The 27880-nt window shown below is 40.7% G+C and overlaps 1 protein-coding gene across 1 annotated transcript; it reads left to right on the forward strand.

Annotated features, from left to right (window-relative positions):
• Window positions 1–1230: 1230 nt before the first annotated feature.
• On the forward strand, window positions 1231–27797 carry TCP11L1 (t-complex 11 like 1). The gene is made up of 10 exons (XM_075188057.1): window positions 1231–1451; window positions 10356–10510; window positions 12543–12675; window positions 15648–15768; window positions 16228–16448; window positions 19160–19296; window positions 21180–21349; window positions 21986–22167; window positions 22975–23147; window positions 23959–27797. The coding sequence occupies exons 2-10, from the start codon at window positions 10360–10362 to the stop codon at window positions 24171–24173; spliced, it is 1503 nt and encodes a 500-aa protein (XP_075044158.1). The 5' UTR covers window positions 1231–1451; window positions 10356–10359; the 3' UTR covers window positions 24174–27797.
• The last annotated feature ends 83 nt before the right edge of the window (window positions 27798–27880 follow it).

A 27880-nucleotide genomic window follows, 5' to 3' on the forward strand; every position in this document is an offset into this window, starting at 1 on the left:
GCAGAGCTGACAGCATTAGAATTCCTCAATTCGGATGATGTACTGGCGTACATTAACATGACAAGTTCCCGAAAAAAATGTTTTTTCGGGACTTGTTAGATTGCGGCCAGGAGCAGTCACCATTCTGTTGAATGGTGACTGCTCCCAAAAACGAAGAGGAATGCAAAGCAGCAGATATCCATGATATCTGCTGCGATGCACCCTTAATAAATTTGCGGAGGACACTGTGGGACCTTAATTATCTGTTAAAAGCACTATCGTGCTTTTTTTAAATATGCCCTATATTTACTAAACTGTGGGTTTCAAAAAGTGGACATGTTGCCTATAGCAACCAATCAAATTCTAGCTGTCATTTATTTAGTACATTCTACAAAATGACAGCTAGAATCTGATTGGTTGCTATAGGCAACATCTCCACTTTTTGAAACCCGCAGTTTACTAAATATACCCCAGAGAATCATTAAAAGTTGCACCTCCCCTCCTATATTTTGACTGTTGGCCCTATATAATGCAATAGTAAATATAAGAGAGCCCTAACTGTCTCATATTAAATAAAACAACCACTGACATATTTCTTATGCTTGGGTGTATTTCTTATGCTTGGGTGTTCAACATAAAACATATGCAAGAAATGTTGAATCCTGCTTTTTCCGTTTTTTTGACTATGAAAACGTGAGCAGTAAAATATATATATATATATATATATATATATATATATTTATGTATATATATATATATATATATATATATATATATATATATATATATATATATATATGTGTGTGTGTGTGTACATATATATATATATATATATATATACTAATATATATAATTTTTATTTTACTTGGACAGGCAAAAAACTTGGGATAGGCAAAAAAAATAAAGATATGTACATTACATATTTTATCCATTGCAAAAACAGGTAAAACATCTGTGTGACTATACTTTATATAGTATCTGTCTGTACTATAGGTTTGAGGTGCCATCTATTTACTAAACCAGACTCCTTCCATTCAGTTTTATTGTTGGTATTCTTCCTATACCAGAATACCACTGCCCCCTCCCATGCCAGGGCCCTGTACCTCACCCCCAGGTAGTCAGGCATCCAGTGTAGCAGGGGGGCGGGGCTGACCTTTCACCCCAAAGCCCTGCCTCAGTCACCTCCACTCCTAGGCCTGTGAAATCACTGTGTCATGGTTTGCTTGCAAAACCGTCCACACAACGTGCCCTGAAAACTACATTTCCCAGCAGCCCCCCGTCCAGCTTCCGTAAATACAGCAGCAATGGGCCGCTCCTTCCAGCCCGGACTTGCTGCAGATCTATGAAGTGACAGTTTCCCATCTTGTGTCCATCACCGGGGACCTCAGACCACAGGGTGCTGCATCTAAAGTGTTGTTTGCATTGTCCTGGTCAGTCATCGGGGGAGCTGATTGCTGCTGGATACACACTGGGTGAGTCATCCCCTCTATTAGTCCCTGTGTCCACGGGCTGCACGTCACTGGTGAACAGAATGACCTGCTGGTGTCCAAGGGGCCACACACATGACGTAATGATATTACATTCTATTTTAATTGCATTTATCCAGGCAGGAGAAGCAGTGGTTATTACATGGCAGTTGGCAACTGTCCCTCATTTTAAAGACAACCCCACGTTTCAAGGATGAGTCCCTGTTTTTCTAGTATTGACCAACAGCACAATGAAATTAATGCTTAGATTGAATATTAGATGCAATTCTTATAATCTATTATGGCTCCCTAGGTTTTAATTTTTCTATGCATTAATTTGAATACAAATAAATTTAATGCCAAGCATGCGCATTTTAAGTTAAACTAAACCTGTGATGTAGTTTACAGTATTGTTATAAGTCCAGACATGCTGTGCATCATCATCATCATTAGTTATTTATATAGCGCCACTAATTCCACAGCACTGTACAGAGAACTCACATCAGTCCATGCCCCATTGGAGCTTACAGTCTATATTCCGTAACACACACACATATGTGTCAATTTAGATAGCAGCCAATTAACCTATGTGTATGTTTTTGGAGTGTGAGAGGAAACCGGAACACCTTGAGGAAACCCACGCAAACACGGAGAGAACATACAAACTCCACACAGATCAGGCCATGGTGGGGAATCAAACTCCTGACCCCAGTGCTGTGAGGCAGAAGTGCTTCCCAGCGTTCCCTCAAGATTTGTGTTGGGCAGTGGAGCCACCATCAGTAGAAGGCACTTACTGCCTCCTGGAATCCTGTCATCCTGGAGCCGCGAAGCTCAAATGCTTGCAGCAAGGATAGCAGGCAATGTCGTGCGCGGGTAGTGGATACAGGAGGGCTCAGCATCAGATCCCCCAGCAGGTACCCTGCTGACACAGCACTGATCTGCTCCCCTGTGAGATTTGGGGGCAACACTGGGCACCACATCATCACCCCCCACAGGAGTAATGCCCGCAGAGTGCGTGGGGGAAATGTTTGATGTCACTTGCGTTACACATTTTCATCTCCATGAATGCTTTTTTTACTATGTACCAGCAAAGAAGTTTCACTTCAAAAAAAGACTATTATTAAATTCATTAAACATAATGGGCCTGATTCATTAAGGAAAGTTAAGCAACAAATTGAGTAAGTTTTCTTACTCAAGTTTTCTGGACAAAACCATGTTGCAACGCAAGGGGTGTAAATGAGTTTATTATTTTGCACATAAGGAAAATACTGTCTGTTTTTTCATGTAGCACACAAATACTTGATAGTTTATTTCTACACTGACATTTAAAGTTGATATTTGTGTGTTACATGAAATAACACAGTATTTAACTTATGTGCAAAATAGAAAACTAATTTGCACCCCTTGCATTGTAACATAGTTTTGCCTTTCCTTAATGAATCAGGCCCAACATTATGACAATTGTAGTGCTCCAAGGTCTGCCACGACAAAGTTATCTGTAACCTTTATGGATGCTTGGGGCTAGCAGCCAAATTATACGGGTGCCACTCTGTTGGCACTGCCCACTAATCCCAATACTGCTGTCGTGTCCATATAAAAACCCGTCTTCCAGCCCCCCTAATCCAGATAGCCTAATACTAAACTGGGGCAGGACTTGTTATACACTTATTGAGGGGAATTCAATTGCCAGTGATGTGGTGTGTGGACATCGCGTTACGCTCGCTGCTGTCAGTTATGGTAGAAATCTCCTCTCACTTTTCCTCGTACCTCTATGGGTTGTAAGAAAAATTAGTGGGGATTTCTGTCAAATGTTTGCCGTAAAGTGTCTCACTGACGTTCCGGAGACACTTTGCAGCTAATTGAATCCCCCCAATGAGATTCAGTAACATTTCATTTAGTAGTTCATGAAAATGGCCACCACCCTCCCTCCAGCAGGCTTATGTAGTTATTACTTCTGTTTTCTACAGTGTTTCCTCAAGATAACTGCCCAGTGAGCTTGTCCGCGGATGTTCCGTGGACACCTTGCGCCAAATTGAATCCCCCCCCTTCCTGTAAAATAAAGATAAACTTCCCTTCAGCTCTGCTAGACTATACAGATTCTGGCGATGTGCCACCCATACCCTATGGAGGTATGCTGTGCCAAGTGCTATAGCTTCCACCTGGTGGTGCTGGATACGCCACTGGTCGGCGTTAGATACCCCTGTTGGTGGAACTAGACACGCCCCATGGTCAGAACAGGACACGCCCCCTTCTACTTCCATAATCTTCCTGAAATTTTTTTCAAATATAGCTCGTCATTTCTCCAGTAGCCTCACTGGTTCATACTAAACCAGAAGGCTTCACTCTGTATTGTTTCAGTTCACAAAATGAGATCCGAACATCACATCTGCATATATATGCAGTTATCAGCAAAGTCAGGTTTTCCACGTGTGGCCAATTTGGACTAAGGTCTAGTCGTTTATTATCCCTGTTTGGGGCAGGGAATGATTGCATATTATTTGTAAAGTGCTGCATAATATATAGACGCTATATATATATATATATATATATATATATATATATATATATATATATATATATATATATATATATAATCTGATTAATAAGTTATAAATAAAACATCTGTGTCGGTTGCTCGGATCGGAATACAATCCAGAGACCATCCGTTCATTCCACCAACAAGGAATGTACTTATGTTGACTCGCAAAATGCTCATTACATTAAAGACGACCTCTTGTGTTTTTACATAGGGTCCTTGTGCACATTGTAAGTTTAATATAGTTTTGCATCGCTTTCTATACTTCTCAGGAGAGAGTGTAAGAAAAGCATTCTCTGTATACAAATGCGTGGGCTCGGTTTCAGAGTAATTATAGTGTAAGAGTCGATTTTGCATTTGCATAATGGGCGTACTACTTTTTTAAACTTGTGAGTGGAGCCATAGAAATACATTTTTATTTTATTATTTTTTTACACTAACCGTATTAACACAAAATATTTTTTATTTTGAGATTCGGGTAGATGAGAATGTGTTTGAAGGAAGTGGGGAAGATGTCAGTGGAGAGGGCAAGGTTAAATATGTGGTGGAGGTGGATGGAAGGGAGAGAGAAAGTGGGAGGGAATGGAATAGAGGGGGGTGAGAGAAGACCATGGACTTCAACCGCTATGGTTGGAGGGAAAAAGAACTTGAAGTTGGGTAGTTAGAGGGGGAGGGTCCTGGTTAGAAGTGATATCTAGTCTGATGGGTTCTATTTTGATGGTCCGGTTAGCATTGCAAGAACATTTGTAGAAACAGTCAGTTTGGAGTGCCATGGTTGTGTTTTGGAGTGCTGAAGGACCACTGAAGGTGGTAGAGCAAAGGAGGCAAAGGCAGAGGCGAGAGTACAGTTGTACAAGGTTACAGCCTGGTCAGGACAGGCCAAGGCAGTAGTAGGCGAGAGGAGTGTTTCAAAATGAGGAAGAGAAGGTAGTGGTACTGATTGTGATGATATTGCATATGATGAGCAAGGAGTTGGGGGGAGGAGGTGGTGCCGGAGGTGAGAAGAAGGTGATGGTTGGATATTGGAAAAGGAGAGTTGGAGAACTCCGAAATAGTGCAAAGGTTAGAGAAGAGGTCTAAGGAGTGGCCGAGGAAGTGAATGTCCGTTAAGAGAGGACAATGCAGGAGGTGAGGGAGAGAAGTTTGGAGGCGCTGCAACAGAGGACAGCAACTGGGGGGAGCCAGGCCACAAAGTTGTTGAGCGAGTGGGGCCCGGAGTGCGGTAGATGACCACGACTGAAAGGTTGATAACACAAAGGAGGAGTTTGAGGGAGAGGGTTCAGTTGGAGTGGCCCCCAAGGTGCAGCTGGGAGAGAGCAGGATGCACACACCACCATCTTCTGTCATCGGTCCTGATTGAGTGGATGAAGGAGAGGGCAGTGGTGGAGCCAAGTTTCAGTGAGTTAGCGATGAAAAGGTCATGGATGGAGGCCAGTTTGTTGCACAGGAACCTGGCATTCCAGAAAGCACAGGAGAAAGGGAGTGTGAGATTGGGGTAATTGGCTGCTTGAGAGCAAAACATGGGGCCCTGGATTAGGGGAGATTTCACTGACGCACAGGAGGAGGAGAATGTGGGCCGGGGAGGTAAGTGTGAGCAGCCGGTTAATATATGGTGTTAAAGGGTTAAGATTCACTTCTTGCCTTGTGTGGAGAGGGGGGCGGGGGGTCATCATCATCATCATCATCATTTATTTATATAGCGCCAACATATTCCGTAGCGCTTTACAATTGGGGACAAACGTAATAAACTAATAAACAAACTGGGTAAAACAGACAAAGAGGTGAGAAGGCCCTGCTCGCAAGCTTACAATCTATGGGACAATGGGAGATTGACACATGAGGTTAAGTATACATTTTGCATCTTGGCCCAGCCAGACTGCAAAGGTAGGGTGACTCATAAGCTAAATGATCCTGTCACACAACAATGTTATTCCGGGGGTAGTTGTCTTGTGTGAAATTGTGTAACAGGCTAAAGGTAGTGAGGTTAAGATGGTGGTTGAGGAATATTATAAGCTTGTCTGAATAGGTAGGTTTTCAGAGAATGCTTGAAAGTTTGTAGAACAGAGGAGAGTCTTATTGTGCGAGGGAGAGAGTTCCATAGAGTGGGTGCAGCCCGAAAAAAGTCCTGTAACCGGGAATGGGAGGATGTAATGAGGGTGGATGAGAGACGCAGATCTTTTGCAGAACGGAGTTGCCGAGTTGGGAGATATTTTGAGACAAGAGAGGAGATGTATGTTGGTGCAGCTTTGTTGATGGCCTTGTAGGTTAGTAAAAGTATTTTATATTGGATTCGGTAGAAGACAGGCAGCCAGTGTAGAGACATACAGAGTGATTCAACAGAGGAATAGCTATTTGCAAGGAAAATCAGTCTTGCCGAAGCATGTAAAATAGATTTTAGGGGTTTGAGTCTGTTTTTGGGAAGACCAGTAAGGAGGGAATTGCAATAGTCAATGCGGGAGATGATTAGTGCATGAATTAAGGTTTTAGCAGTGTCTTGTGTGAGATATGTGCGGATTCTGGAAATGTTCTTTAGATGTATGTAACATGATTTAGATATAGAGTCAATGTGGGGAACAAAGGATAGGTGTGAATCAAGGATTACACCTAGGCAGCGAGCTTGTGGGGTGGGATTTATGGTCATGTTATCAACAGAGATAGAAATGTCAGGTATGCTCTTGTTGGCGGGTGGGAATATTATTAACTCTGTTTTAGAAAGATTAAGTTTGAGTTGACGAGAGGCCATCCAAGATGAAATGGCAGAAAGACAGTCAGTTACACGGGACAACACAGATGTCGAGATATCAGGAGAGGATAGATAGATTTGGGTATCATCCGCATAGAGATGATACTGAAAGCCAAAGGAACTTATTAGATTTCCAAGAGAAGCGGTATAGATAGAGAACAGCAGAGGACCTAGCACCGAGCCTTGTGGTACTCCAACTGATAGGGGAAGCGGAGCAGAGGTGGCTCCAGAGAAATTAACAGTGAAAGAGCGATTAGAGAGGTAAGATGAGAACCAGGATAGAACTGTGTCTTGAAGACCTAGGGATTGCAGTGTTTGTATGAGAAGAGAGTGGTCAACGGTGTCAAATGCAGCCGAGAGATCAAGGAGAATTAGGAGAGAGTAATGGCGTTCAGTCTTAGCAGTGATCAGATCATTAACAACCTTGGTCAGCGCAGTCTCTGTGGAGTGTTGAGAACGAAAGCCAGACTGAAGAGGATCCAACAGGTTGTTTGCGGAAAGAAAGCGTGTGAGGCGAGTGTAGGCAAGTCTCTCTAGAAGCTTGGAGGGGCAAGGGAGCTGAGAGATGGGACGGTAATTTGAGAGAGAGTTTGGGTCGGAGTTTTGTTTGGGGTCACGGGTGCAGAATCTTCTACTCTTGTCAGAATGGAGGTGTGATGATGTGACATCATATGATGATGTGACATCATACTCCAGCACCACACCCCCAGCCAATTACTGATGATGAGTAAGTGATATTATGACCGATTACCTAGTTCACCTAGTGGTAGTGCCCACCCTGTGAACAAGAACAATTGTCTTTCCGTGCCTGAGAGATGGTGTGATGCTTTCACAAAGCTATCGTGTCTAGATGTGTTATTGATGACCTGCTGTGTGGAAATGCTACAACACAGACATTTTATGTGACAGACTCTGCATTAAACCATCAATGCTATTCCTGTTATGGTGAAGTTAGGCACTGGGCGTTTCAGACTGTCTGGAGCCTGAAGTGAACCTAGCATTATGGACGGATAATCCTATACTGTCATGTCTTCTGTACATTAATAATAATTTGGGTTTCTATATGACTAATAAGGAACTCCGCATCCTGCACAGAATTCTGGAGTCATGACATCTCACTGCACAGAATAAGTGGCTTTTTGAAAAGAAGTTAAATTGTTCCTAAATCAGTTTATAGCCATAAGTAAACCGTCCAGTCTTGCGGGTCTATGTACTAAACTGCGGGTTTGAGAAAGTGGAGATGTTGCCTATAGCAACCAATCAGATTCTAGTTATCATTTATTTAGTTCATTCTACAAAATGACAGCTAGAATCTGATTGGTTGCTATAGGCAACATCATTACTTTTTCAAACCCACAGTTTAGTAAATATACCTCATGATATTCAAAGGAATATAAGATGGCACTATTTACGCTCCTTCACATAAAGTACTATGTATGTGGGCACTAGATATTTGTCACACATCAGAAGACATGTAATTTTTTATTGCTGGAGATATAATGCAATGTTATCATACTCCTTTGTGCTATAATCTGACATTTTACAGTAGTCCATGAGTGTACATCTGAGTTCTGTGCCCATATAGTTTCCAGCATTGGGGGTCAATGATAGAATAGATGGAAATAGTAAGTCATTGCAGGATAGACTAACCTATTCATTATTATCCCCACAGGGTGTGTATAATGGAGAAAAATCACTTTAAGTGGAGAACCCATTAATTTAATGTCAGAATCTGCCATAGATGTGTGCCTGAGCATATTGCAAAACGCTTATTGTACAGTCGTTCTCAATTTGAAGAGACTGTTCTTTTGTCTCCAGTGAGTCACGTGGATTTTTGGGGGTTCTCCTCTGGCAGGAAGTTGAGAGTTAAGTTGGAATCATTTGTTGCCAGAGTAAAAGTAAATGTTTCTTGGCGTTATCACATAAAGTTAACCCTATAGTATCTACCACATCTGCACGGTAACACTGAAGATTCATAATGCAGTTCTTACCCCTTATTAAAAATGTACATCTTAAATTGACCACAAATGAAACCTTTTTCTGTTTCCCCACCATTTGATCATATCAGATAAAATCTTATCATTTGTATTGTTTCGTATCTGGCATAGGAAAGGTATTTTTTTAAAAATATAATAGTCCAAGTTTGAAAATGCTTATTGCCCAGACTTGAAAACCATTGTCACAAAGTGTGCGGGAAGATTGACTGTAACTAGGTGATCTCTTCTTCTGTGCATCACTATAGCAAGTTTATCATGTGAGTGAGTTCTCTGTACAGCGCTGCAGAATCAGTGGCGCTATATAAATAAATAATGATGATGAGATTGTTCTTTAGGTAGACAAATTGTTCAGTGAGAACCTAATTTTTGATCAGAGAATCGCTATTTGTGGGTATCTTTAAAATACCTGCCCAGCGATACAATTTAGACATAGATTTTGATTTAATTAAATTGTACACTTCGTGGGAGACATCAAAACTGCATAGATAACTTGTACATAATTTAGTTTGGATGAGTTGGAGAAGGTGCAATGCAATCAAGTTGTGTATGTTGCAGTAAATGTACATTTCATCATTGTAGTTCACATTTTGCAGCCAATGGAAACAGGAAAGTCTTTGTACATGTGAAGTAATCTATTATTTTTTTCAATGCCATCGGATTCATTTCTGATTGGCTCTAAATCGTGTGTGGGGAAATTGTACGGCAATGGATACAGTATACATTCAGAACTTGTGCTTGGTTTGTAAAAGATTGTATTTTGTGTGGGTGGCTTTGTTGCAGTTAAAATTATATTATCCGGTTAATCCACTAAAGCCAGATTAATGCAGTCAAAAAGTAATTGTGACATACCATACGAGAGAAGTCTCCCATTATGTCTGAGTAATTATTTGTTTTGGGTCAGCAATTACCATTAAAAATGGGGCTCTTAATTTTTAGAGGATCATTATCGGTGATCACAGTTTATTTCGGTTCCACAATGTTTTCTGCATGCGTGTAAGCCATGTTGAACTATCTAGGTATAGTTTGGACCAGAGAAGGTAAAAGGGGAACATGATAGGAACTTCAAATATATCAAGGGTTTTACCAAGGTACAGGAGGGAAACATTTTTCAAAGGAAGAGAAGTACTAGAACACGAAGACAACGCAGGGTTTGCAGAGCATTAATATGCATCACTGTGATGTGCAGCAATCCATATTTAGTTGCACCGCATCTTCTTGATGTATAGACCCCTATGAGAGTACCAGCAGAATTCTCCACACTATAGTGCTCCAGAGATGCCAGTAGACATAACCTGGTCATTCTGTTGATGTGGCAAAGAGCCCTTCCCTACACTTACACCAATTAACAAACCTTTTGTATTTGTGCAGTGTACATTGAAAAAGCAAATAGATCTCCCAGCAACCTAGAAGCTGCTCATTCAGACTATGGCAGTGACAGTTTGTTTTAGTTTTAAATGATTTAACTATCTGTATATAGTTAGGTCAGCTGCCTCGATCTTCATAGTCGAAGCAGAGTGTCTGGGAGAGACGATGACGTGTTTGTGTTACACCTTCGTGGATCATACAGGTGGAGATAGATATGGCTATTAACAAAGCAGAGAGTTAATCTAAATTTATTTTACATTGAATAACAGGACCATGCCTCTGGAACCAGATAAGTCGCGGTCCGGGGATGAATCGTCCAGTGAACCCAACAGAGCCAGCGGCGGCGACCGCTCGGATGAGAAAGCGGTGTGTGAGCGGATCCGGCAAAACACTCCAAGCCCACACCGCGGGAACAGACCCCAAGGTGAGAATAGCTTAATGTTCACCTTTTATTCTTGTAGTAACTGTAAGTGGTACAGCGACAACATAAGTGTCGTCAGAGGCTTCAGATCTAACCGCATCATGGATCTGTTTGTAAATGATTGATTACACCACTATCGTTAGCTTACATATTTAGCTGGGAGATACAGTTCTACATACTTATGTGTTTGTTTAGCACCTCTATAGTATGCAGGAATTTCCAGAGAATATTGAATTAATCACATAAGTTCCTGCCCTGTTTGATGCAGTCTAAATTCCCAAATGCACAAACAAGCTCACTAGGGCCAGTTTTGTCTGAAGCCAATTAAGTTACCAGTAATTTTGTAGACACTGTAAGGAAACTGGAGCACATGGAGGAAAACCAAACAAACCCAGGGGGAACATACAAACTCCACACAGTTAGAAACATAGGGGTATATTTACTAAACTGCGGGTTTGAAAAAGTTGAGATGTTGCCTACAGCAACCAATCAGATTCTAACTGTCATTTTGTAGAATGCACTGAATAAATGATAACTAGGATCTGATTGGTTGCTATAGGCAACATCTCCACTTTTTCAAACCTGCAGATTAGTAAATAGGCAGTGAGACAGCAATGCTAACCACAGTGCTACTATAACTTGAAAATACATAGCAACCTTTCCCTGGGATTTAGAAGTACATGTGACCAAGATTGTTTAGGGATTTTGATCGGATGATTAAAAAGCTATTAATAAAGTAATTGGAATTTGTTATTGCAATAGATTCAGATAGTCTGCAGGTGCCACTGTTGGTTTGGCATCAATGGAGAGCATTTGGTCACCAGCGATACTTCTTGGCAGACAGTTAGTAATGGTGCCGTGTGCACTGTGTATGAAGGCAGAAGACACAATGGGCCTGATTTATTAAGGAAAGTAAGACAAAAAAACGAGTAAGTTTTTCTCCTGGACAAAACCATGTTACACTGCAAGGGGTGCAGATAAGTTTATTATTTTGCACATAAGGAAAATACAGACTGTTTTTTCATGTAGGGCACAAATACTTGATAGTTTTATTTTTACATTGACATTTGAAGTTGATCTAGGACATGCCTTACCTCCACTATATATCTGTCCCCACATTTTAAATTTATCTCCCCCTCCAATGCAGCATGGTTTTGTCCAGGTGAAAATGTATTCTTTTATTTTTTTATTTTTTGCTTTACTTTCCTTAATGAATCAGGCCCAAAATGTTTTCTTAAGGTATTGTTCACCCTTTTCTAGCAATTTGGTAACCTTTGTCAGGCAGTGTGGCACCTGATTAGATGGCTGCAGGACCATTCTGAATTCACTGCACCCCTTGCTACCAGATTTTAATTGTCTCCCAGTCGAGTCCCTTGGTAGTGGAAGCTGTACTCCCTCTCTATCAAATGGTATGGTCCAGGGGCTCCTACCAGGTAAAAGTGTGGTCGTCACCCAACAGATCCCATTAAATTTTATTCATGAAGAGAGCAATTACTAAAGAAGGAGGTTGTTCCAAAGAAGACAACTCTTTTAAATATAGTGGTTGAAAAAGAGGGATAGGCTGCGCTTCCTCCAAATATATGAAGCAGCCAAATGCGAACCTGAGAGTGTGTGGGGGACCCCTAAACTCCCAACAATGTTAGATACGTATAAAAATAGTCAGGTTCTGGGCGCTTGTAAACCATATTTTCAATCACACTGAGTTTATAGTGTTTTTTACCATTATCATTGTTTTCGGCAGTGTCAATTGATGCATGTTAATTGTTTAACACATCTAAGCTGTCTCGTTCCGGCCGGAGCGTATTGTGGACCTATCCATATTAAATTGATATATCTTTCCTTTACAAGCGCCCAGAACCTGACTATTTTTATACGTATCTTTTAAATATAGACTATAGATAGCAGCATATATCGAATTAGGACATGCAAAAAGAAAATTCCATTTTAACTTCAGTCACAGCCAAGTTACTCTACCATTTTGTATCTGGGTCTGCATATTGTATGAGCATGTATTGACTTGCTGTTTGTGTTGCAGCCAGCCCCCCTCAGTTTGTGTCGGTGGAAGAGCTCATGGATGCTGCTAAAGGGGTGAACAACATGGCTTTGGCTCATGAGATTATGGTCAATAAAGATTTCCAGATCAAACCCATGGAGTTCCCTCAGGGAAGGTAAGATGTGGTAATAACAGACAGTGGACGTTCCATTCCAAATGTCAAAGAAAAATGGGGATAGTGCAGCCAAATATACAAAGACCGCCTGAAGACACAGCGTAGCTAGTCTGACTTAAGCTGGGTACACACTACATGATTTTCGTCCAATAATCGGCCAAATCAGCCGGCATACGACCGCTCGTTCAAAAGTCGGGTCAGTGTGTGCAGGGACACGATGGTCGTAAGTTTGTCAAATGGACGATTGTCGCCTTATTTGGTTGGTCGTACCATTAAATATTTTCGTTTCAATCTCGTTTCCGTTGTGTAGTGTGTATAAACTTCCGACCGATCCACAACAGGGAGTACGAAATTACAGTCATTGCTCACGACAACATGGCTGTAAAAAGTCGCTAAAGGGACGTCTGCTCTTCCCTTTATTGTCCTAAACAAGGCTAGTGTGTATGCAGTCCATGGACCGAGCGATCGGAACATCAAGCACATGTAAAATCGCTCGGCATAAAAAGTTGGTTGAAATTTCTGTAGTGTGTACCCAGCTTAACTATGGCCTATGGGGGACAGTACAATGTACACACCGAATAAGCCTATCTCCTGGCATGAGAGAGATTACTCTGACACAATTAGTATCTTCTAGTACGTCTGAGAGCTGATTTATTTACATGTCTGATTGGTCATAGCAGAGCCGTAGATTGTGTTGCTTAGTAGTACAAGTTGGCCTCTAGGTGGCAGTGTTCTGATGCTATATATGGCTGAGATTTCATTTTATCTTTTATGTGATTTTAAATGCCCCCTGACTAGGAAAAATACATATAGACATATTTCAGAGTAATCTTGTCTGTGATTTATATCTTATGTCCCCATGTTTTATTCAGCATTTATAATAAAGATTAAAGTGAATAGGAGTCCTCTCTTTAAATAGCGCACACGGACCTCTATCAAATAGGAACCTTTTGCGTGGTTTCTTTTTGTATTCTTTCATAATAACTTTTTATTTTACTTTTATATTTAATTCTAGATTATATGTTTAGGGCCATTGTCTTGTTACCACCTCTTGTATTATACCATGTTCCTGTATTGTTATCAATGTTTGTTTGTATTATTGCCCTACTATGCAGAATTGTGAAATGCGTTGGGTCATTATAAAGAAGGATAATAATTGTTTCCATATTCCACTTTCGTCACTCTTTCCTCCATTTATATAATCCTCCCAAAGACCCACAATAATAGTTTTCATGGAAAAAAGTTTTTTTTATTATGTTTTATTATAAAAGGTTATGACATTTTTTGTTTACATTATCGAAGTATCGCATCACTATTGTTGTCAACTCCATGAAAGAGAAACAAAAAGTTATGTAATGATGTTGAAGAAAGAACGTAGGGCTTTAAAAGGAATAAAGGAAGAAGAGGAAAAGATATATTAACAGAGATGTGAAAGAAATCCACCAGTGAGACTATTTGGTTCAGCTTTATAAGTTTTGTAGTAACTTGCCGGTAGACTGATGGGGCTGGGAGCTTTGGAAGACTTGAGCGGCCAAATTACCTCTTATTGAGTATCTTCCTTGGCCAAAGAGTCATTTGGTCTCCAGTCATGGTTGGGAAACTTCGTTGACCTGTGTAGGAGTCTTGAAAGGGTCTGGCGAAACATGTAATGATTTCTCTTGGCGATTGATCAATTACTCTCTGCATTCATTTGTGATCTGGATTTTGCGTTGTAGCGCGCATCATATCCGGCTCTTTGGAGTGATCGTATTCCAGCCAGATTATGAAGCAGGTAGTCTATAAGACTACGAGTCTGAGGCTGAATTGTAAATGTACTGTTGTGTGTCTGGGTCTCGTATTCTACAAGCATTAGCTAATTTATGCTCTTTTTGAGTAAATGTTTCAAGGTGTTTTGAACGGCAGAACAAACTGTTACCGTGAGGCAAGATCATCTTTGCAGTAGGGGCTTAAGGTGCAAATTGAAATGTGAGCTCTCTAATCCTGTAATGGCTACAGATTGCCCACTTCAACATTTAAAGAGGCTGACATTGAATGCAGTCAAACACCGTAAAAATGTACATCAATAAATCAGTTGAGTTGTACATTTCCTCATTGTAGTGTGCTACTGAAATGCCCAACAGCCGTTGGCAATATTTGTTTAATAAAATTGGATTAGCTTGAAGGGCACAAGAATAAACACAGCTCAGAGTAAATCTGTCACCTGCTTTACATACAGTCCACGTTTATTTTTTAAACCCAGGAACCTCTTTCTCCTGCCAGTAGATTCATGCACCTGCTTAGGAGAGATGACGTTTACCTGCAAACAACCGGTTTCCTGATGTGGTCTCGGTGCCTGAGGATACAGTATAGGAAATGTCATTGTCCTTAAATAATGTTATTCATATCGGAACCGGTCCAGTGAATGCATCTTTAGCAAATGTTTTCGTAAATTGATATAACTGTGATTTACTTATCCTTAAGAAACACCTTACTTGTATTAATGGTGGTTTATTTTTCCACGAATAATGCGGGGGACATGTTTGTTGTGGTTAAGGATGATCCATGTTCTATCATGAGATAATGGATCTGCAGCCATTGCTGTTGTCATATTTCATTAACTCCAAAAACGTGTCCATCTTCACCTGATGTGGGAAACTCTGAAGGGGCCGATTTTTAGGTACTTACCTGGATATCTAGCCGGCTGCTTGTTTAGCGTTAAAGACAATATTACCTCAAGTATTGTTTTTTTCTTAATATTGCCTAGCACACGTACAGGGTATGCGCATGGGGTCTTTTCCAGGGAAAAAGGAAAATAAACAGCATAGGCCTCAATTCATTGTGAACCAGTAACAAAGTTCCCCAGGCCCCAATGATGTCACTTGTACTTAGTCATGTGATATTGTTATTGGTACAGCTCTCAAAATGGCTGCCCCCACCGTGTGTAGGTGACACGTTCACTTTAATCCAGATTCTCTTGTTTCATTTTTCCATAGTCTGGAAAGAGCAGTTCGGGACATTGTACATAAAGCATTCTGGGATTGCTTAGAGGCTCAGTTCAATGAAGACCCTCCAGTTTACAACCACATGATTATACTACTGGGAGAAGTTAAAGAGGTAATACGGATTTCACCATTGCCTCTAAGTACATAATATTGGCAGGTTACAAAGCCGTTGCATCATTGAAAACCTTTTAATGCAGCCTTTAACTAAACTTTTCTTTTTTTTTTCTTTTTTCCTTCTTTTCTATATGTCTATTTCTTTTCCATTGTAGTCATCGTCGGCTGCTATTTCTTTATTGTTTCTGTTACTGTACAATTTTTCATGTCTCAATGCAAATATCTCCTTCCAAGTACCACTCATTCCTTCTTTACCACATGATCAAACCTCTCTCCCCAATCTGTCTGGACATCCTCTCAGAGATTTTCCAATTTGGCACCCAAACAACGGTGTCCATACTGAATACTTGTCTGGTTGCTCCGAGGGGCGGGATTGTCTTGTCTACGGCCAGCGTTAGACAGCTGTAGAGGACTCCAGGAATGTAACAAAATGTGTTTTTATTTAATTCTCTTTAAGACCCTCTTCTCCTTCTTGTTACCCGGTCACACACGGCTGAGGAATCAGATCAATGAGGTCCTGGACCTGGATCTCCTTAAGCAGGAAGCGGAGAACGGAGCCCTGGACATCCCCAAGCTAGCGGACTTTACAATAGGGATGATGGGGACTCTCTGTGCTCCAGCTCGAGACGATGAGGTCAAGAAGCTTCGTGACATTAAGGAGCCGGTGGCCTTATTCAGGTAATGAATGCTCTTATTAGTAGAGCCAATTCACATAGTGGAAATGGGAGTATATTCTTCATGCTGGACCATGTTTACATCCTAAGGGGAATTATTCAATTAGCTGTCGGGATCGCGGCTATGCTGACAGCGCACATAAAGTGCAATTACGGTACCACCACATCGCAGATATCCCTTCACCACCCTATGGGGTGAAAGAAAATGGGAACCGCCGGCATAAACAAAGTTTTATTAACCGACGCGTTGATGTGTTGCTTGGCAATGAGTGGTCCTGCTTAGGGCTTTATTCTCATTGTCAAAGCTCCTCCACATAAACTTCCAATTCATGCAAATGATGAGCCCCCGGAATGGGCTTTTAAAGCCCTGAATCCAGATCCCCAGATCATCTAATTTCACCACATTCTAAATTTTTATTTTAAACGGTGGAATTAATATTAATGAACAATAAAACATGGCATTGTATTCTCTCACACAATTCCTTAGTTTTTTACCTGAATCATGTTTTAAAGATCTGTATCAATATTATGATAAACATCTGTATGATTTCTTTAACATACATACACTACAATTGTTGTGTAATGCATCACACACAAGTAATATACAGTAAAAATATTTTAATTTCTTTTCTAAATAGGATACAAAATTTCCAGATTGCTCATAGCGTAGTGATGTAAAACTGTATGCATTAATAATTGTGTTACATTGTTTGCATGCAGTGTTGGACCACAAGCAGAATAAAGCTGGGTATACACTACATAATTTTCCACCAACTTTTTATGCTGAGCAATTTTACATGCGACCGATGGTCCGATCGCTCGGTCCATGGACTGCATACACACTAGCCTTGTTTAGGACGATAAAGGGAAGAGCGGACGTCCCTTTAGCGACTTTTTACAGCCATGTTGTCGTGAGCAATGACTGTAATTTTGTACTCACTGTTGTGGATCGGTCGGAAGTTTATACACATTACACAGCGGAAACGAGATTGGAACGCAAATATTAAACGGTACGACCAACCAAATGAGGCGACAATCGTCCATTTGGGCAGACTTTCGACCATCGTGTCACTGCACACACTGACCCAACTTTTGAACGAGCGGTCGTACGTCGGCTGATTTAGCCGATTATTGGACGAAAACCGTGTAGTGTGTACCTAGCTTAAGTCACTCCTTTTCAGAAGAGTAGCATTCTGGATAATGTCATTTACATGGCAGGCTTTTGACTCGCTGAGCAAGTCATTAGCTTGTGCTGATACAGAATATTCCATTTATAGACAGCTTGTTTTGTCCTCATTAGAGCTCCTCAGTGCAGGATAGAATTTTTCTGGTTGGCAGATGAAGTGTTATAGAGACAGACTGCCCGTCTCTCACTGTTTCAGTAAGGGTCCACCAGGGAATCTGGATACAGTAACCAACATTTACATTTCTTATATAGCTTAAAGTATATAAAAATATGAAATAATTTTTAATGAACATTATGGTAACTCTCTTTTGTTACCAACATTTTCAATTGTAAAGTATGTTCAAGGGCTCATTAAAGTCTGAGCCTGTCTCTGGGGTGAAATGTTTTGGGCATAATCTACCTTCGATAGCAGCACAATAATTGTTGCTTTTACCATTCTGTGATTTATATTTTGTTTTGACGTGTGTCCGATGTTTTAAAGCGTGCATAAAGAAAAGACTGTTCTCATTCTGGCAATCGGTACGTACGGCTTGCACGTACAGATTTATTGGGAAGACGTGGTAATATCGTCTTTTGTGTATATAATCAAACATGTTTTACTCTTTGCACAAATCTCTCATAAATCACTGTAGACTAAAAATGTTTCACTGTTTAATGTAAAATCTTTGGCTTTGAAAATGGGAACCGCCAGGATTAAAGAACAGTATGAACGGTCCACACAAGCGAATAAAGCACATTATGGGAGTCTGCAGTCGCCAAGACAAGTCTTTCTGCAATTCACATATTTCCTTAAATGATTATTAATCTGGAAGAAGAACATGGTTTGGAGAAGATTTATATTTTCCGCTATTTTCATTCAAAATCTTTTTGTACAGTAGTTCAATTTCGCTTAAGCTGGCAGAAGGTTATTTCAGTATATTAAATATGTCCATAGCCCACTATAAAGGATTAAGAGTTAATATGGCAAAGTTAGATAGGAGGGTTATAGATTATCAGTGTGTTTAGTAAGTTAGAAGCCAAAAACAACAGAAAAGTATTTATTATTTTCATTGTTTATAGGGTTCCATAGATTACGTAAGACCTGACAAGGCTTTTACAGATATGACATAAATATAATAAACATATTAACAGATACATAAACACAATTAAACTTAATAAGAGGAGATGGCAATTACAGCTAGCATGGATACCGGTACGAATACCATCCATGTGAGTAACCAAACAGCAGAAGATTCAGCTTAAGACATAACATCCTTGTCGTATGAGACATAGGGTAGAGAGGACCCTGCCCACGGGAGCTTACATTCTAGAAGGCAGGGGTGTCTTCTAGTGAGATTAATGTTCTCGATGTTTAGAGGTCCCAGGCTGTCGTTGGCAGGAAACCCCCCAGTGATGGTGGCTAGGGCCACTCTCCTATACAGAAACCCCAGTTATGCCGTCACCGGGGTTTACGGCGTTCTAGGAGGGAGTGTGTGGGCGATACACGTTTGTATGGGACAGTAATAGTGTCTGTCCTTCTTGTTCCACAGAGCCATCTTTGCGGTCCTAGACCTGATGAAATTAGACATGGCCAACTTTGCAATCGGCACCATTCGGCCACATTTGATGCAACAGTCCGTGGAGTATGAGAGAAAGAAGTTCCAGGATTTCTTTGAAAAGCAGCCAAGTATGACGTCCTCATGTCTTGTATTTTACAGTTTTATATTGGGTGGTACTTTAAAGAACAAGTACTTATGGAGCATAGATACACTGTACAAAAGCACAAAAAAAAATAAAAAATACTCAACCGTTGAATAGTTTGTTTGTAAAGCAAGAATATTAAAAGAAATATATGTGGGATAAAGTTACTCTATTGTAAATTATAAGGAAATCGGAAGTCTTCCAGTATTTATTATTATTATTACCGTAGATTTGTAAGGTGCAACAGTGCGGTATAGTAGGGACGTATAGTACAAACATAAAACAAGGATATACAAGGTAGATAAAATAAGTGCAGACATGAAAACAAAGGGTATGGAGGACATGGATTTGAGCGCCGGCTTTTTGAAGGTGGTTCCAGTATAAACACAGGATTCAGATTCCTTTTTGTCACATGACAGATCTAATGCTTGATATATACCTAACATACATATAACCTATACACAATATATGCAGTAAGTGACAAGTTGTACATTAGTATATGAGGTGTGAAAAGGGCTCTGTATCTCTCACTGCTCATAAGTGTTAATGTAGAAGCTGATTTTGGTGTTTCATAGTTTATTTTTACTTTTTAACTTTTGTAGCGTATTTTAGGCAATATTGATATTTCTTGATATGTAAAGAGTTAATTGTGTTTTTTCCATTTACTTTGTGGGGGTCTTTGTACCCCGTTCTCCCCCAAACAAAGACCACCCCAAAGTAGTGGCAAGTAAAGACTTCAGGTTGATTAAATTAAAGCAACGTGATCGGTTCCTTAGGGAAACAACAGAGCTGTGTGCTGTGCTTGCGGCCTTTTGTTAATCCTGGCTCACACAGTAATTATAGAACAATTAGCTCCACAGTCTTATCCAGAATTGGTAAAGAAAACAGAAACACTGTCTTTGGAGAATGGCCATAGTATCTGTTTTTCTGTATGTCCATTGTGTCTAATTTAGCAATTTAAGAGGATACAACCCCTATCCTTTCATTATATGGGTGGTCCTGCTCAGGGCCTTATTCTGATTGTCAGAGCTCCTCCACAACATATTGTAAAGTGTTTAATTTCCATTATACCACAGTAGCGGAGTGCAAAGCTTCCTGGAGGACTGGGAGTATGTGTGAGACTTCTGTTTAGACGTTATCACAGTGGGTTGGTGGAACCACACGCGGCTCCCTATTGGCTGTGGTGGAACCACACGCGGCTCCCTATTGGCTGTGGTGGAACCACACGCGGCTCCCTATTGGCTGTGGTGGAACCACACGCGGCTCCCTATTGGCTGTGGTGGAACCACACGCGGCACACTATTGGCTGTGGTGTAACCACACGTGGCTCCCTATTGGCTGTAGTGTAATTTTTAAGGTGCAATTCGCTGGGGTCTGAGCACCTTAATATGCTCAATCATATCATTAGGATAACAGCCATAGCTTAGTGTGCTGATCTTGTGGGAGGCAGTGGCCTGTCCTCTTGTGTCATTGTAATAGTGAGGACAGGACTGCATGTGACAGGGGCAGTGACATGATGTAAGGAGTGGAATGGAGGCAGCAGGAAGTCTGAGTTATATAGTGGAAAGAGCAGGGTCCCCAGCAGCACAGAGTATATCAGGAGATGAGTGATGTGTTAGTGAGGACAGGTCTGCATGTGACAGAGGCAGTGACATGATGTGAGGAGGGGAATAGAGACAACACAGACTGCTCCTTCCACTATCTATCACTCAGAGTCCCCAATAGTTGTGATGTCGGCCTTCTGTCAAATGGCAGGATATTGGGGTGTAAAATTTACCTCTATATGAAATACATTTTTATATCCAAAATGTTTTTTTCCATAACACAATTTGAAACACTTTTTTTTCCTTTTCTTTCTGTATTTTCTAGAATTTTTGGAATATACAACTAGTTGGCTTCAGGAAGCCGCTGATGACCTGCGTGCTAAGAGCCCTGTCCCCCAGGGAGCATCTGCTGGGTCACTGGGTCCCGTCTCTGTATTAAATAATGGCTTCATCAAACTTCTCACCTGGGACCATGAGCAAAGACCCTTCCCAGAGGTATGAATGACCACCATATACCATGCCTGATATTCCAATGGTTCATTCAGTCCTGTGGCCCCTGAGGCCATTATTATTATAGAACAGGGAGTGTCCATCAGTGGCAACAATATCGGTGTAAATACGAAGTAAACCCCAAAATATGGTGTTGGGTTTTTAAAGGTAATATGATGTTAAAACTGCTCCCTGACTGCCCACTTCCACTCATGGCTCAGTTTGTGATTTGTGGTGTGAGTCTGGCACCCAGTGTGACGCCCATTTATAGATCCATTCACACAGAAAACCTGTACAAGAATAAAGCAGCAGGAATTTAATGAGCAGAACCCCCTATATTTCTACAAACTGTACTGACCATTGTTATAAATGTCTGGTCACAGCAGAACTTTACTTGAACAAGTAACAGACATGAAAACACTGGAAGATCACATCCTGCAGTACAGAATACAGCTGAATAGTTAGCAGCCAGTAACTGCAATATATCTGGAAAAAACACAATATATGGTTATTCCGCCTTAATTGGCAATTGTTTTGTTAGAATGCATATATAAATGTAGGGGCTTCCTGTGTCGTTTCATTGCTTTACGTTCTGTATTGGCATTCTTCTAGCTATAGCTGTGTTCTATTACTCTATTCTAGACTGTGGTGATGGACCAGATCCGGTTCCAGGAGATAAAGTTGGAACTGACGCAGTTTACCCTGCAGGGGACTTTGCTCCTGATAATACACAATTCTGCAGGTCCTGCTGTCTCGGGTCTTCCTGGCTTTATGGACAGAATGAAAAATCTCATCAGTCTGTTACTGAAGGGAGTGGGGACTCCGTAAGTAGACTGGTTGGTTGGATAGATTTCTACCACATTGAGGGGATACAGAACCCCTCCTACCCAATAACTCATTGTACTCCCTTTGATGCAGCTTGACCTGTGGTCATTGCTGTACTGTAGAGGAGCCACGAGAGCACTTCAAACCGCGGACTGACATGATAGCAATTTTCTGATTGGACAAGATGACTGTCACTTCGGTCATTGCCTTAGATCCATTTCATTGTAAATGGTGTCACACGAGCAGATTTCACATTCAAACTGCTTTTCAGACTTAAAGACAATTGTTGTCAGCGCTTATCCTTAACACGGCATATCTGTGTGTATCTAGCAAAATGAAAACATGAGGTACTGGTTCATATTTTGATCAAAACTATTAAGCCTGCATCCCAGCGTCAAGGGCACCTCATTCTGTGCAGGTCCTACACTGATTTATGCTTCAAACACCATTAAAATGTAGTTAAGATCAGATGCACTCTCCTCCCAGGTGTAGGGGTTTACATCCAGCAAGGGCTGGCTTGTGAGCCGCACCCAAATGTGCCTTAAATAGGCTTGATGGACAGCTGATAAGACAACATAAGGCAATGATTTTCAAACTTTGTTACAAATGGAAACCAGTTTGAATTAAAGCTAAAGTGGTTTCAACACATTACACAGCTTGTTTCTGTGTCAGAGCAGAAAGTAGTCAGGTGGCCATTGTCTCTTCTCACCTACTATACAGTATATTGGGGTTTACATTTGTAAAACAACATACATGTGTCAATAATGGAGTCCATTAATGTTCCGTTCCTGTCATGCCACCCTTAGTTATGTGAAGACAGAGGAGGCGCTGGCTACGCTCGGTGAGAAGATGTGTGTGGAAGTGAACAGCTACCTCAGTCAACATGGCTCCCCCAGCTTCTCCACAGAGAGAGAGGAATGTCTTAAAGGGCAGATTCAGAGCGCTGCATCGCCTTCCAACCAGATACACCGAGTAATCGGTAACATATATTTATTTATTTGACCTTTTTTTTTTCTATGACGTTGTCTCAGCAGTGATAGAATGATTTGTCTGCATGGGAGGAACTAGTCATGCTGTATTTAATGCATATTATTAATAGAAGTGGTGTTATGTACATTGTAGTTGAACAGCTGTTCTACATCTTTGTATCATAACTTTGTTAATAGGGGAAGTGTTCTATTGGCGTCTGGCATATTGTTCATTCCCCCTCCACATAATTCCGCCATTAGGCAGTGCTCCCTTATAGTGATAGCAACAGATATCAGCAATTCTACTCACTAATGGACGTGAATGAAAACCGTTGTACATGCTAACAAGGCTCGTTTCTCACAATCGCCAATCGGATTCTAAATGTCCTTTATCTAGCGCTGTTTAGAAAGTAACATTCTAATTCCGTTACTAGGGGTAACCACACAAGTTTACTCCTGTGTATTCGTTTTTTCGGATATTCCACCCAGAACTTCATTTTCAGTTTTGGGCCAAACTATTCTTTAAAGATGGTGCAGGCACGTTTGAAAGAGAAAAAAAAACAACTTTATGGCCTAAACGAACACAGGCACGCAGAAAAAGGTCCTGGAACACTTAGCCACCAATCAGATGATGTCCGACGTTTTTCTAGTACAGTTTAGAAAATGACTGTAAATGCCTGATAGTTTACAAAGAGTTATAGAGAAAGGGAAACCCAGGGTGATGTGGAGTTGGATATAGATATTATTTTCTCTGTAATAGGCTGTTTTGCACAGACTCCAGCTGAGATAAGTTACAGTAATGTGTTTACATGACTCTTGCAGACTCCAGGGTCCAGATGTTTTTACTGAGCTACCTGTCCGCCACCAACCAGAGATCTATCCCTGTACTGCCCGGAGGGCTGGGTCCCATCCAGAAAGAACTGGAAGAGATGGCTGTGAAATTCCTGCGCCTTGTCAACTATAACAAGATGGTGTTTAGTCCGTACTATGACTCAATCCTGAGCGAGATACTGAACAAACAAGATCCCCGGCCTTGAGCCTGCGATCAATAGATTGACGGAGATGAGAAGCCAGGATGTCCTGTCATAGCTGCTCTTTGTTACATAGCTTCCAGTGTACGGGACACAATGTTCTATCACTGACACGTTAATCTCCCAGACATTGGAATTCCCACATAAAGGACAAGATCAGAGGATCCTACTATCTATCCCACATAGATATTTCATCTCTGGTAGAGACTGGAGTCTGGGAAACTCTGTGAAAGCCGCACTGATTTGGGAGATCGGTGTTTTCAGTGTGCTTTTGGACAGAGATCGGGCTGCCTCTATTACATGGTACTTTGTGCATTTGAAGATTTTTTTTTTTTTTTATTATTAAATAAATGCAATTCTCTGCACCAATCATATTACGCAGCTTTGTGCAGAACATAAGTAATCATTCAAATCGGTTACTGCCCCATTGGAGCTTACAATCTAAATTCCCTAACTCACACTCTCACTCTCTAGGGTGCATTTTATCAGTAGCCTATTAACCTACCAGTATGTTTTTGGACTGTGGAAGAAATCCCACACAAACACGAGGTGAACATACAAACACCACGTAGATATGGTTGGAATCAAACTCATGATCCCAGCAATGCTAACCACCATGCCACCTCATTAAAAGTATAGTATGAAACCAGCTCTGAGCTGATGCAAAATGAATGCCCTTTTCTGAGTGGAACACCCCTTAAAAATGCTCCATCTCTTTATCTAATTTCAATGATCTCGCTCCACAACCCCCAATTCCTCCTATTGCAAATTTCTCTTCTTAAAATGCCGCCATCTAGCTCCTAAAACCCGTACGGCGTGGTGTAAATCTAGGTGCACATCGCCACCAGTAACATTTTAGCTTTTCATCTCTGCCATTTTGCGCTTGACCATCTCTGTGTTGATTGTACATAACTGCATGTAGCGGATTCTGCAGCCAAAACACAGGTTTGAGCGAGCCCTTAAACCCCACTCTTAGCAGAGGCAGCCATTTTGTAGGCTGAACCAACATTTAGAGTATTCATCCAGTAGGAATGAATGATCTAATTGCAGCAGTTAGTGGTTCAGCACACAAGATGGCTGCTTCCTCTGTGTTCAGACGCCTGGCTTATGGAAGCCCCATCGTCTTCCTAACACCAATCTCCTAATTCAGTCAGGATATACATATTTTTCACAAAGAAAAACTGAAAGAACTCCTTAAACTACCAGATTTACCGGAAAGTCACATGCGCTGTGTCTTCCTCTGAGGTACTTACCTCAGTCTTTCAGTCTTGAATCTTTAATACATATTGCTGCGATTTCCACTTCAAGCTAAATATTGTATTTATGTGTCAAAACAAGTTATTATATGTGGGGGAAACCTTTCCATTCTTGGTGGGTTTTTAGTACAAGTTGTTTGTCCGTCTGCATTTGTTTTTAAAACATTTTACCTGTGTGTTATGAAAACGTTGTCAATGCAGTGTTGATTCCAAAGAACAGACGCTGAAGTCTGTCATATAATATTTATTTTGTAATAGATGAGCACAGCTTTTAAAGGGGATGTAATATTGAGATGCCTGTTCTATCTTTGTGGAGGCATTGTGGGACTTGTAGTCCAGCTGGCCAGAGAATAGCGTAATCTGTGGTTCTCAAGTTGCTATAATACTCCTATGGCTATTGGTAGCCAGTGACTGGAGAGTTGTATGTGGTCTGCAGTATATCTGCAAAAACAATGTGTTGCCATCAAGAAGGTGATTAATGGTAATTCTGTCATCCATAAGCAATGTTACTGACAGACACCAGTAAATTATACTGTTATAATCAAACAGTGGTGATGTTTTCCATTGTAATTGGAATGATCTATCATTATTATATCGCAATCCCGGATATCTGTCTCAATCCATCCACCTCGCAGGTATTGTGTCTGCCGTTCCAATGGTGCCACCCTTGGCGATTCTGTAAGTGTCTGCTGATTGGTTGCCTTTCTCCTATAAGGATTGTACACAATTTTTTAGTTATATGGAGGCAGTTTGCATATCTCCAAAATGCTTGTAGACGGCATCTAATTTACTTCCTCAAAGACTTTTATGTAAGAGATTTACACTGTGGTTTTTTTTTTTCCTTTTAAAAACTCTCTGTCCCAGCATGAGGAACCGGTTCGTATCAGTTTGTGTTCTTGGATGATGCACAAAAAACAATTTGGAAGTTTTATTTTGTTTATAAAAAGTGTTTAAAATAAGAAAGATAAAAAAGGCCTTTGTGAACTAGGCCTAATGTTTGGTTACGTTAACTAAATGCAACTTAACTGCTGTCTTCATGATCCTTTATAAAGAGAGAACCTGAAAAATGTAGATTCAGGTACCCCAAGCACTCGGGGCAGGTAAGCCAATCTGGTTGGTTAGGTAAGGGTCAAACGTTACAACATTGCCCAACAATACATGTCCCGACCCGGTGCTTGAACCGCCACTGACAAGAAGTCTGTATATTCATTAGCAAGAAGGAAATAGTTGTTGCAGCACTCACCATATTCCAATAAAATAACTTTTATGCCTGTGGGCAGTATTCATGTAGATACACAATTTTTTTATTTTGTTGATTGAGCAAAAATACTTCTAATAACATCCAGTAGAGACCACTGAGGTTATAATCTTATCTGCTGTAGAACTTCTCTAAATACACAGCATCCGAATCGGTTTTGAGCGCTTTGCCTGCAGAACGGTGTAAATGGCTGTGTGTGTCCCATTGTGATTTGGTCATTAGACGCAAGTGTCTGGATCTGTACAATCTCATTGAGCACAGATCTGGTTGTCTTGTGGTCATACTAAACTGGATCTATCCATATCCAACCAGCTGTTCGCGTCTGGCTTCCAGTTTGCTCATGATCACTTTTTTGTTTGTTTTCAAAATATTTCTAACGTTAGAATCAACTTTGACTTAATCCCCAATCAACTGCTGCTCAATCAGTGTACGCACCCATATTGTGCACTGCAACCATAATTGATTTCCTCCATATCTAAATATGTACTAAAAGCAAGAGACACTTATTGTATACTCAAGAAACATGCTCTGCCCAATCACATAGAATTCTGTGCTGCTGTGATACAATTTCTGACCCCACATAAATATTTTTGTTACGTTTCCCCTATTTTGTCTGGTAAAACTTTTATCTTTGATATTTACAATGTACCTTTTACTTGCTTACAGTGGAAGTAGCCATTTTGTGGGCTGAACCAATATCTGTATGCTCCGCCTATCCATTGACTAGGACAGTGTTGGCTAACCTGTGACACTCCAGGTGTTGTGAAACTACAAGCCCCAGCATGCTTTGCCATAATATAGCAGCTTATTGCTGGACTTGTAGTTTCACAACACCTGGAGTGTCACAGGTTAGCCAACACTGGACTAGGAGCTGCTAATATACATGTGATCACCTCTCGTTCCCAGTCAGTGGATAAGCTGACTGGGAATGGACACCGTCCCTGTGTGTGGGTGATAGAAATGGCATATTTGTGTAATAAAAATCTGTTTTAACGAGCATTCATCTATCAATTGTATATGCTGACAGAATGTACTTTGTGTACAGAGATGAACTTTCAATCTAACTGTGTAAAGTGTCTATCAATAAATCTGAACTTTATTCTATGAAATATAAAACCTGTGTCTGGTGTGGTCTCCCGTTAGATTTATTTATATATTTATATTAAATACTGTGGATTTTTTCTTGATTTTTTTTTTCT

Source organism: Mixophyes fleayi, chromosome 10 (assembly GCF_038048845.1).
Source record: "Mixophyes fleayi isolate aMixFle1 chromosome 10, aMixFle1.hap1, whole genome shotgun sequence".
NCBI classification, from domain to species: Eukaryota; Metazoa; Chordata; class Amphibia; order Anura; family Limnodynastidae; genus Mixophyes; species Mixophyes fleayi.

Excerpts from the sequence above, each read along its gene's own strand:
- TCP11L1 (XM_075188057.1), top strand. The coding sequence starts at position 10,360 with ATGCCTCTGGAACCAGATAAGTCGCGGTCCGGGGATGAATCGTCCAGT. Across the intron at positions 10,511-12,542 it reads CCGCGGGAACAGACCCCAAG|CCAGCCCCCCTCAGTTTGTG; the intron begins GTGAGAATAGCT and ends TTTGTGTTGCAG. Across the intron at positions 15,769-16,227 it reads TACTGGGAGAAGTTAAAGAG|ACCCTCTTCTCCTTCTTGTT; the intron begins GTAATACGGATT and ends ATTCTCTTTAAG.